The 12360-nt window shown below is 48.2% G+C and overlaps 1 protein-coding gene across 1 annotated transcript in view; it reads right to left on the reverse strand.

Moving 5' to 3' along the window:
• Nucleotides 1-266: 266 nt before the first annotated feature.
• Nucleotides 267-12360, reverse strand: part of LOC110486262 (inactive phospholipase C-like protein 2) — a 93488-nt gene continuing 81394 nt past the window's right edge. Inside the window, exons 5-6 of the mRNA XM_021557715.2 lie at nucleotides 8995-9104; nucleotides 267-2279 (exon numbers count right to left, since the gene is read on the reverse strand). Of these exons, the coding sequence (XP_021413390.2) occupies nucleotides 1863-2279; nucleotides 8995-9104 (527 nt within the window). The 3' untranslated portion in view covers nucleotides 267-1862. The remainder of the gene's footprint in view (nucleotides 2280-8994; nucleotides 9105-12360) is intronic.

Consider the following 12360-nt stretch of genomic DNA (forward strand, 5'->3'; position numbering starts at 1 on the left):
CTGTCTGAATACACGGTGTAAAACAGGACAGATATAAGCATCCCCTATTTGACCTGGACCTATCGTACCTGACTTTGGCAAAAGGATGAATCCCTCATGCCCATTTCCCTCACAGACACTGTCACTCATAACATGTTCCCTCAGAATGTCTTCATGCAATTATATTCCCCATTCTTTTCCTGCAGAAGGAATCCTACATATTCATGTCAGGTAGGCTGCCAGCATGAAGACACTGACAAAGTGGAAGAATTGAAGAATAGGAGGCAGGACGAACAAAGCCAGTTTTAATGGGCCATTTTAAGGAGCTCATACAGAACCACACCACTTTGCAGTGAAACACAAGTCAGGTTATTGTTTGATCCAATTTTTGGAATGATGACCCCCCAACCCAAACCCACCCTGACCTCTAACCCCTACACCCAACATTCCACACCACCTGTCTTGATCTGCAGCACAGAGCAACAGGTATCAAGTCACTGTATATGTAGAAGGAATATACTGTATAGAAAATAATTGTAATATGAATATAACTAACATCAATTATCACAATAATAAGAATATCAACGGGATGTTTTGTTTCAGGGAGAATTATCGGAGATAAATGTAAAGTGTCTCTTCAATACTTGTACATACATTCAGTATACATCTATATAGAGTCACAGTTTCTCTTTTAGGTTAGGTGTGTGTTTGATTGACAGCAGGAATCTGCCCCAGGTCCATGTTTCTCTTGTGATCTATGACCTTTAGTCTTCGCAGCGCAGACAGGGTCAACAGACTGTTCCAGTTAAAACTGGTTGGTGAGCTCTAGCTAGTAGCTACCTCGCAGAGCACGGCCACGCTCCCTCCATCCATGGGACGACGACAGCAACATACGGGACGTTATGCACACAGCCCCTTGAGAGGCGCTAGGGAGACCCCCTACTAAGCGTCCAGGCATGTTGTGATTGACAGTTAACAAAAATACAAATCTTAATTAAGGGCACTGTGCAAGTGTATGGGGTCCTGCGGAGGTTGGAGTCTCCAGCAGGGGGAGCCAGTGCATCATTGTAGAGGCCAGGTAGGTAGTGACAGACAGAGAGAGGCTGCAGAGCTGCAGTCCTTTAACGTCTCTCTCATAGACAGCGCCGTTGGTTTGTGCAGTAATGGTCCTCTAGCTCGGATCCCTACAGAGTCCGTGTGAGCTGCTCTACGTTGTGCAATTAAACGGCAGCCTCCTCCTTGGCAAGAAGGGCAAAGGCTTGAAGCTCGGGATGACGCATGGAAGGGCAGATCTACAGGTATATGGAGTAAACATAAGGGAGAAGATAGAGGAGGAGAGAAAGAAAGGGCCCTGGACATGCTATGGGTATCCTAGGGGAATCCAAAGGCGAACTTGTGCGGTATGAAATGCCAATGTCAGGTGCCTGTACCCGCAGGGCACTGCCCAGAGAAAGACAGCGAGACTCTCCTGACTGACTGACTGAGAGACTGACTGAACTCGCTAATATGGGTGCTATTCGCTCTTTCCAATCCAAGAGAGAGAAATAGGCCTGGGGAGAGAGCTGACAGAGACATTTCTTCTTTGTCTCTAAAACAATACATTTTCAAACTTGTGTCTCTTGTCTTTTACGGTGAGTTTTCTTCCCCGTCCCTTGCTCTATTTGCTGTTTCTCTTCTGCTATTTCCTTCTCACCATCTCTCTCCCTCTCCCTTTCCTTCTCCCTCTCCTTCATTCTCTCCTCTCTGTCCATCTTCGGGGGTGTTAAAGGAACCATCCATGTTCTTTGCTCTTCTCCTCTCTGCTTCTCAAGCCCCCTCTCTCTTTCTATTCTCCTCTCCCTGTCTCTCTTTGGCTGGACTCCACTGCGGGTACAGGCAACGGGTCAGCAGGAACCATCGCTGGCCGTCTCGTTCTCAGAGATGGCATCGTGAGAGCCTGCTGCCCTATACTGTGGGGGCTGGGGTGGGAGGGGAGGCAGGAGCGGACGCTGAGACAGGGGATGGGGTTGAGTATGGAGCTGGGCCTGGAGCTGTGGTTGGGCCTCGGCCTGGGGTTCAGCCAGGTGTTGGGACAGAGGCTGGGCCTGGGGTTGGGTCTGGGCCTGAGGTTGGAGATGGTGAGGTTGGGGTGGATGGTGGGGCTGGGCCTGGTACTGGGCCTGTGCTTGCAGTGGATGGTGTTGGAGCTGAGGGGAGGTAGCTCCGTTCTTGCTCAGGCCACAGGACTGGGTGGCACAGTGGATCTGACGCAGCGTGTCCAAAGCCTCACTCTTAGCGTGCTTCAGGAGGTCCGCCTGACCCTGAGAGAGAGCGAGAGAGAGAGAGAGAGAGAGAGACAGGAAAGAGAGAGACAAAGAATTCTCAGAGAGAGAATGCTGTCACTCATGTGTTTCAATAATGCCCTCTATATCAGACGTTGTCAGAGGAAGGCCCAAACATTTTTCAGACTCCAGCCACCCAAGCCATAGATAGTTCCCTTTGCTACCGCACGGCAAGCGGTACCAGTGCACCAAGTCTGGAACCAACAGGACCCTAAAGTAGCTTCTACCCCCAAGCCATAATACTACTAAATAGCTAATCAAATGGATACACACTGCTACTTCTATTATCTATCATGTTGCCTAGTCTCTTTAACCCTACCTATATGTATATAGTTACCTCAATTACCTCGTACCCCTGCACATCGACTCAGTATTGGTATTCCATGTATATAGCCATGTTATTTTAACTCGTCATTGCTATGCGTTATTCCCTGTGTCACTATTTCTGTTTTTTATCTTTAACTCTGCATTGTTGAAAAAGTAAGCTTCTCACTGTTAGTTTACACCTGTTGTTTACAAAGCATGTGACAAATACAATGTAACGTACTACATTCTTTTCGCCAGCAGATGGCAGCCTACATCCATGCTGCAGTGTGGTTGGTGGAATTCTCTGCGGTTCCTCAGAGCCCCTTCAAAAGTAATCTGTTGATAAGTGATCCCACACCATCATTATCGTCCTCTTTATTTAGGAACACCCCAGAGATTAAACCGTGCCAGATGGGGAGGAAGTGGTCAGGGCAGGCCTCCCGCTTTATGGCGTTGTAAAGTCAATCAGGGCAGTTTCTGTGGCTGCCTTGGTTTCTGAGTTGGAGAATGGGCTACTGCAGCCCCGCTGGCTCTATTCTGTAGTGTTGTGGGCCTGGATTCATCTCCGTAGACACTCAGACTGGAAAGACGTAGAGGCTGCATCCTCAACAACAAAACAAAACCAGCCCCCTTACGGAACTTGTGTCCCTAAAAAAAGAAACACAGACCCTCACTACTAAACACTTAACACTCCCATCTTCTCTTCCTTGTCTTCTCTCTACATCCCACCCACCACATCCCTTCACAGCCCACCTCAACAACAACCGTCCCTTATTCTCTGAAGCTCTCTTGAGTCTCATCACCACCCTGCCGTCGTCAGCAGTTAGCTGGTTACGGGAGCCTGAGCGACGTCCCTGTGGGACGATGCTGTTTGAGGCGGGGACCAAGGAATATGTCCTGCCTGTACTAGGGGTGTCTGCCTGCCTGTCTGTTTGTCTGTCGGGCTGTACTACCCATTGCCACTGGGCAGACAGGTTAGTGTGGCGTGTATTATAGGGGGGGTTGAGGGTACAACTCTGGACAAAATGCCTCTTGTTCCCCTCTCGCATGAGGGTAATGCTTAGCGACAAGTCTTCTACATGAAGGGCCTCAGAACACAATCCACTCCAACAGCATGAATAAATCAGATGTTTGAGAAATGATGTAATGTTCCCGTGGGAGTCACAAAGCTGGTGCTGCTGTGCCAGTCAGGGTCTTGGCTGGTGGTACCGGAACCTAATCACCATGGGTTGAGCTCAACCATGGCTACGGGTCCACTCACCCCCGCAGCTGGCCTGGCCTGCAGCACAGCGTTCCATTGGGGGTTAGCCACGGCTGAGGCTCCAAAGAACCACCAATCACACATCTCCATCTGTACAACTCCTAACCAGTCACAGTTGTTCCTTCCTCGTCCTTAACACAGTCCATTCACCTGTTTCTATGTTTATTTATTTTTATGGGAAGGTTTATCTCAACCTCCAATTTGCCTCCAGATCTGAATATATGGGTCAGAGGACTCAGTGAGACTATAGATTAGCTGTGGAGAGAACACTAGGCATAGAGACAAACTGGTGACAGGAGGAGCTTCAACATGGACAGTCCTTTAATCGTTGACTTCTAAGTTACTATGCTTCAAGAACAATACTGTATCTAGAGAATCAGACTAGCTGGTGCTGCTGGGGGGGTCTCTACAATCCCATAGAGTCTTTGGAGCTTCTTAAGTTTCTATAAAAGGAATCCACAATTTTCTCTTAGCACCTTCTTTTATCCTCTCTCTCTCTCACTCTCTAGCCCCTACCACAGCTGGCAGGCTGGGTACCCTCATGGAGTCTGTGGGCTGTGAAACCAGTGAGTTGGGCTGAATGGAGAGGTGGCTGCCTGGACTTGGGCTGCCAAGCCTGGCTGGCACACACAGACCACACTGCCTCATACCAAATGTTCACCACCATAAAGAGAGGTATTTTGGCTGATAATGTGCCCGTGTCTGCTGTGCTATGTAGATACGGACATGCAGCCTGTACCCACAACTCCCCGTACAGACACGAGGAAGGAGGAAGGAGGGAGAAGGATGAGGGGTGGAGGGGGTAAGGTCTTAGGTTTTGTGTGTCCACGTGAGGCTTCTTAAGTGCTTAAGTCCTTCAGTTCTATAGAGTGAATTAAAGCTTAACTAAGATAAGACTGCCAGCCACATAGGCTGCCAACGAACAATGAGTCCAAACAAAATAGGCTGAGCAACGCACTTTTCGAAGGTGCATCTCAAACTACTGTTAACATTGTCTCGTGGCTCTACCTTTGAGCTACATTATATATTATATATTATATATATTTCCATCCTGTCTTCTATCCCTTTTCATTTGTTCTTTAACGTCGTTTCTGGTCCTGTTTGATGCAGCCCAGACGTCTCCCTGATAAAAAGGTCCTGGGGAATCAAATGTATCCCTGGTCACATCCTCCCTCTCTCTCTGGCTGCCAGGCTAAACACTTCACTCAATCCTGAAGAATTACATCCAGATGAGATCGAAAACACACATCACACATTCCCTCTATGTCCTTATTTGTGTCTTGGCGAGATGGTGGCGAGGCTTCGTGCTTTATCAGTGTTGCTATTACCACGGGTAATGATTCATTGAGGCTGTGAAATGAGGGTGTTGGGCCCCGCTTTATATGATTGTGGGCCTGTGTTTACAGGCGAGGAGACGGGAGAGAGGGCAGAGAAGGGAGAGAGGAGAGAGGGAATATAGAGGAGAGAGAGGGGAAAGGAGAGTGAGATGAAGAGGGGAGAGAGAAGGGGGAGAGTGTGACACCAACGTCCCACCTAAGGGCACGTCTGCTGGGTCAAAACTCCAGGGAGAGCGGGTGATGGTGGAGAGGGGTGGAGCCTACTGTGCATGTCGGCTAACAAATGGTGTGCAATGGTATCATCCTACATGAAAAAAATACTACAGTTTACTATAGAATATTACAGTACTTACCATAGAATTCTATAGTAAAAAATAGTATACTGTAGAATACTATACTACACACTGTGGTATCCCTCAATCATGTGTAGTACTTACTATAGAATGTTGTAGTATACTGCAGAATACAGTCGTGGCCAAAAGTTTTGAGAATGACACAAATATTAATTTCCACAAAGTTTGCTGCTTCAGTGTCTTTAGATATTTTTGTCAGATGTTACTATGGAATACTGAAGTATAATTACAAGCATTTCATAAGTGTCAAAGGCTTTTATCGACAATTACATGAAGTTGATGCAAAGAGTCAATATTTGCAGTGTTGACCCTTCTTTTTCAAGACCTCGGCAATCAATTAACTTCTGGGCCACTGATGGTAAGCCCATTCTTGCATAATCAATGCTTGGAGTTTGTCAGAATTTGTGGGTTTTTGTTTGTTCACCCGCCTCTTAAGGATTGACCACAAGTTCTCAATGGGATTAAGGTCTGGGGAGTTTCCTCGCCATGGACCCAAAATATCTATGTTTTGTTCCCCGACCCAGTTAGTTATCACTTTTGCCTTATGACAAGGTGCTCCATCATGCTGGAAAATGCATTGTTCGTCACCAAACTGTTCCTGGATGGTTGGGAGAAGTTGCTCTCGGAGGATGTGTTACCATTCTTTATTCATGGCTGTGTTCTTAGGCAAAATTGTGAGTGATCCCACTCCCTTGGCTGAGAAGCAACCCCAAACATGAATGTTCTCAGGATGCTTTACTGTTGGCATGACACAGGACTGATGGTAGCGCTCGCCTTGTCTTCTCCGGGCAAGCTTTTTTCCAGATTCCCCAAACAATCGAAAGGGGATTCATTAGAGAAAATGACCCCAGTCCTCAGCAGTCCAATCCTTCTACCTTTTTCTAGACTTTCTTGGGCGCCCTGAAGCCTTCTTCACAACAATTGAACCGCTCTCCTTGAAGTTCTTGATGATCCGATAAATGGTTGATTTAGGTGCAATCTTACTAGCAGCAATATCCTTGCCTGTGAAGCCCTTTTTGTGCAAAGCAATGATGACGCCACGTGTTTCCTTGCAGGTAACCATGGTTGACAGAGGAAGAACAATGTTTCCAAGCACCAACCTCCTTTTGAAGCTTCCAGTCTGTTATTCAAACTCAATCAGCATGACAGAGTGATCTCCAGCCTTGTCCTCGTCAACACTCACATCTGTGTTAACGAGAGAATCACTGACATGATGTCAGCTGGTTCTTTTGTGGCAGGGATGAAAAGCAGTGGAAATGTTTTTTTGGGGGATTCAGTTCATTTGCATGGCAAAGAGGGACTTTGCAATTAATTGCAATTCATCTGATCACTATTCATAACATTCTGGAGTATATGCAAATTGCCATCATACTGAGGCAGCAGACTTTGTAAAAATTCATATTATGTCATTCTCTAAACTTTTGGCCAATAATATATATACTACAGTTTTATTTTACTATAGTATTTATACTATAGTTAACTGTAAATACTACAGTATACTACAGTTAATACTACAGCAAAGTCTGCAAAAACACTACAGTAAATACTCAACCCCATCCCCTTCTCAAGACCATCTCTGGAGACCTTCTCCCATTTCTCACTTCCCTCATCAACTCATCCCTGACCACTGGCTGCGTCCCCTCTGACTTCAAAATGGCCCGAGTCGCTACCCTCCTCAAGAAACCAACACACTACTCATCTGGCATCAAAACCTACAGACCTGTATCCCTTCTTTCTTTTCTTTCCAAAACACTTGAGCGTGTTGTCTCTGATCAACTTTCTCGTTATCTCTCTCAGAACGACCTTCTTGACCCTAACCAGTCAAGGCTTCAAGATGGGTCACTCAACCTAGACTGCTCTTCTGTGTCACGGAGGATTTTCGCACTTCCAAAGCTGACTCTCTCTCCTCTGTTCTCATCCTCCTAGATCTATCTGTTGCCTTCGACACTGTGAACCATCAGATCCTCCTCTCCACCATCTCAGTGCTGGACGTCTCAGGCAATGCCCACTTTTGGATTGAATCCTACCTAGCAGGCCGCCTCTACCAGGTGACATGGAGAGGATCTGTGTCTGCCCAACGTATTCTCACTACTGGTGTCCCCCAGGGCTCGGTTCTAGGCCCTCTCCTCTTCTCTCTATTCACCAAATCGCTCAGTTCCGTCATATCCTCACACTCAGCCCCTTTTGTCCATCCCCCCTTCTGACACCCAGGTGGCGACACGCATCTCTGCGTGCTTGGCAGATATCTCAACTTGGATGTCGGCCCACCACCTCAAGCTCAACCTCGACTCTTCCTCCTGGGGAAGGCCTGCCCGCTCAAAGACCTCTCCATCACGGTTGACAACTCCACAGTGTCGCACTCCCAGAGTGCAAAGAACCTTGGAGTGACACTGGACAACAACCTGTTGTTCTCTGCAAACATCAAAGCAGTGACCCGCTCCTGCAGGTTCATGCTCTACAACGTCCGTAGAGTACAACCCTACCTCACACAGGAAGCGGCGCAGGTCCTAATCCAGGCACTTGTCCTCTGCCTTCTGGTCTACTGCAACTCGCTGTTTGTTGGGCTCCCCGCTTGTGCCATCAAACCCCTGCAACTTATCCAGAACACTGCAGCCCACCTGGTTTTCAACCTTCCCAAGTTCTCTCATGTCACCCCGCTTCTCTGACACTCCACTGGCTTCCAGTTGAAGCTCGCTTCCGCTACAAGACCATGGTGCTTAACTACAGAACAGCAAGAGGAACTGCCACTCCCTACCTTCAGTCTATGCTCAAACTCTACACCCCAACCTGAGCCACTTCTGGTCTCTTGTCCCTCCCACCCCTAGGAGGGCAGCTCCCGCTCAGCCCAGTCAAAGCTCTTCTCTGTCCTGGCACTGCAATGGTGGAACCAGCTTCCCACTGAAGTAGCAGAGTTCCTGCCCATCTTCCGAAAACATCTGAAACCCTACTTCTTCAAACAGTATCTTAAATAACCCTCCTACTCTCCTAAGACCCCTCACCCCCCTAACATGTAAATAGTACACTAAGGTATTCTTTCATGTGGGATGTGTTATCATGTTAGTTACTGCTGAGCCCACTGATACAGCTGTAGGCTGGAGCTGCACCATTTAATTAAGAGATTTAAGGATTACAAAGAAGGGAGGTGCCAATTAGCCAAATTGCTGTCTTAAGATGTAATCACTTGGGAGAGTAGAGCAGCAACATCACTTCTATAAATTACTGGAAGTTGTTTCAAATCAATAACCTTGTGAACTTATGCAGACCGAAGCAGTATTTCTAAGGAATGATGCACTAGCCATACATTGCTAGTGTTATCTTGACAAAGTGTGTGGATGTACACGATATAGTACACTATCCATTAGTCTTTAATAGTACAGTATCTTGTCAAAGATTTTCCTGTGTTTTAGGATGGATGGATGGCTGTACTGTACTCATACCTTGAGGACGGTGATGTTCCAGGCGTAGCTCTCCATGGCTTTATGTAGCTTCCGGCCTTTCAGGCCCTCCTTCGCCCCGATCCTGTGAAGGTCCACATGGAAATCCAGTCCTGGACAAACACAAACACAAGAGGTGAATGAACTGTTCATAGGGTACAGGCAGCCAAGGTCAGAGGGGTTAGGATAAAGTGGAAGTCCGTTGGACCGTCTGTCCATTTGGACAATAAAATAATGTTATTCATCTTCAGCTGTAGGTTGTTCTGTACCATCACCACCCCGGATGGTCCCATGGCCTGTAGGGCGTACTGTACCATCACCACCCTGGATGGTCCCATGGTCTGTAGGGCATACTATACCATCACCACCCTGGATGGTCCCATGGTCTGTAGGGCATACTATACCATCACCACCCTGGATGGTCCCATGGTCTGTAGGGCATACTATACCATCACCACCCTGGATGGTCCCATGGCCTGTAGTGCATACTATACCATCACCACCCTGGATGGTCCCATGGTCTGTAGGGCATACTATACCATCACCACCCTGGATGGTCCCATGGTCTGTAGGGCATACTGTAACACACCACTCTGGACGGTCCCATGGTCTGTAGGGCATACTATACCATCACCACCCTGGATGGTCCCATGGTCTGTAGGGCATACTATACCATCACCACCCTGGATGGTCCCATGGTCTGTAGGGCATACTATACCATCACCACCCTGGATGGTCCCATGGCCTGTAGTGCATACTATACCATCACCACCCTGGACGGTCCCATGGCCTGTAGGGCATACTATACCATCACCACCCTGGACGGTCCCATGGCCTGTAGGGCATACTATACCATCACCACCCTGGACAGTCCCATGGCCTGTAGGGCATACTATACCATCACCACCCTGGACGGTCCCATGGCCTGTAGGGCATACTATACCATCACCACCCTGGATGGTCCCATGGCCTATAGGGCATACTATACCATCACCACCCTGGACGGTCCCATGGCCTGTAGGGCAAACTATACCATCACCACCCTGGACGGTCCCATGGCCTGTAGGGCATACTATACCATCACCACCCTGGATGGTCCCATGGCCTATAGGGCATACTATACCATCATCACCCTGGACGGTCCCATGGCCTGTAGGGCATACTATACCATCACCACCCTGGACGGTCCCATGGCCTGTAGGACATACTATACCATCACCACCCTGGACGGTCCCATGGCCTGTAGGGCTTACTATACCATCACAACCCTGGATGGTCCCATGGCCTATAGAGCTTACAGTAATATAACCACCCCGGACGGTCCTATGGCCTGTAGGGCATACTGTAACACACCACCCTGGACGGTCCCATGGCCTATAGGGCATACTATACCATCACCACCCTGGACGGTCCCATGGCCTGTAGGGCTTACTATACCATCACAACCCTGGATGGTCCCATGGCCTATAGAGCTTACAGTAATATAACCACCCCGGACGGTCCTATGGCCTGTAGGGCATACTGTAACACACCACCCTGGACGGTCCTATGGCCTGTAGGGCATACTGTAACACACCACCCTGGACGGTCCCATGGCCTATAGGGCATACTATACCATCACCACCCTGGACGGTCCCATGGCCTGTAGGGCATACTATACCATCACCACCCTGGACGGTCCCATGGCCTGTAGGGCATACTATACCATCACCACCCTGGACGGTCCCATGGCCTGTAGGGCATACTATACCATCACCACCCTGGATGGTCCCATGGCCTATAGGGCATACTATACCATCACCACCCTGGACGGTCCCATGGCCTGTAGGGCATACTATACCATCACCACCCTGGACGGTCCCATGGCCTGTAGGACATACTATACCATCACCACCCTGGACGGTCCCATGGCCTGTAGGGCATACTATACCATCACCACCCTGGACGGTCCCATGGCCTGTAGAGCTTACTTTTTTTAAAAAAATTTTTATTTCACCTTTATTTAACCAGGTAGGCTAGTTGAGAACAAGTTCTCATTTGCAACTGCGACCTGGCCAAGATAAGGCATAGCAGTGTGAACAGACAACACAGAGTTACACATGGAGTAAACAATTAACAAGTCAATAACACAGTAGAAAAAAAGGGGAGTCTATATATACATTGTGTGCAAAAGGCATGAGGTAGGCAAATAATTACAATTATGCAGATTAACACTGGAGTGATAAATGATCAGATGGTTATGTACAGGTAGAGATATTGGTGTGCAAAAGAGCAGAAAAATAAAAACAGTATGGGGATGAGGTAGGTGAAAATGGGTGGGCTATTTACCAATAGACTATGTACAGCTGCAGCGATCGGTTAGCTGCTCAGATAGCAGATGTTTGAAGTTGGTGAGGGAGATAAAAGTCTCCAACTTCAGCGATTTTTGCAATTCGTTCCAGTCACAGGCAGCAGAGAACTGGAACGAAAGGCGGCCAAATGAGGTGTGGGGAGTAACAGTAACAGTAATATAACCACCCCGGACGGTCCTATGGCCTGTAGGGCATACTGTAACACACCACCCTGGACGGTCCTATGGCCTGTACTGTACTGCTGTAAATCTGTCCACTGTCCAGATCATCTACCACTGGATTGGCACTGACTTCTACAGTACACAGCTACTGTAATGCTGAGTACAGCTGCTTCCCTGGACACTTTTTCAGAGTTTGAGGACAAAGTCTAAATACAGAGCAACTTCCCACTACAAAGACGTCCCTACCCTTCATGTTCTGTGCTCCACTTAAAAAGTCCCCTCAACAAAGTATGCCATCACCATTCCGGTTCCCCATGGCACACATTGGCACACCCATTTCTCCATCCCTCCAGCAGAGCCACCCCCTTGACAGGCACACGCCCATAAAACCCCACACACCCACACCACCACAGTTCAGTGGCTGAGAATCACCCTAGCCGAGAGGCATGGAGAACAAGAGAGGGAAAGAGAGAAATATATTATTAGTGAGCTGCTTCTGAGCAGTAGTGTAACTGGGGCATCCAGGTGTTATAAATAGCACCTGGGCGTGATACGAACAACAACAATAATGGTGAGCAACAATACGTTTCTAGCCAGAGGTCATTTCTCTCTTTCTCTCTCCCTGTGCCCAGCCTTCTGACACGCTCTCCTCTCATCCATCTACTCATCTACCCATCTCTCTCCCTGTGCCCAGCCTTCTGACACGCTCTCCTCCCATCCATCTACTCATCTACCCATCTCTCTCCCTGTGCCCAGCCTTCTGACACGCTCTAATCCCATCCATCCATCTACTCATCTACCCATCTCTCTCTCTGTGCCCAGCCTTCTGACACGCTCTCCTCCCATCCATCTAGTCA

Source organism: Oncorhynchus mykiss, chromosome 13 (assembly GCF_013265735.2).
Source record: "Oncorhynchus mykiss isolate Arlee chromosome 13, USDA_OmykA_1.1, whole genome shotgun sequence".
Classification (NCBI taxonomy): Eukaryota; Metazoa; Chordata; class Actinopteri; order Salmoniformes; family Salmonidae; genus Oncorhynchus; species Oncorhynchus mykiss.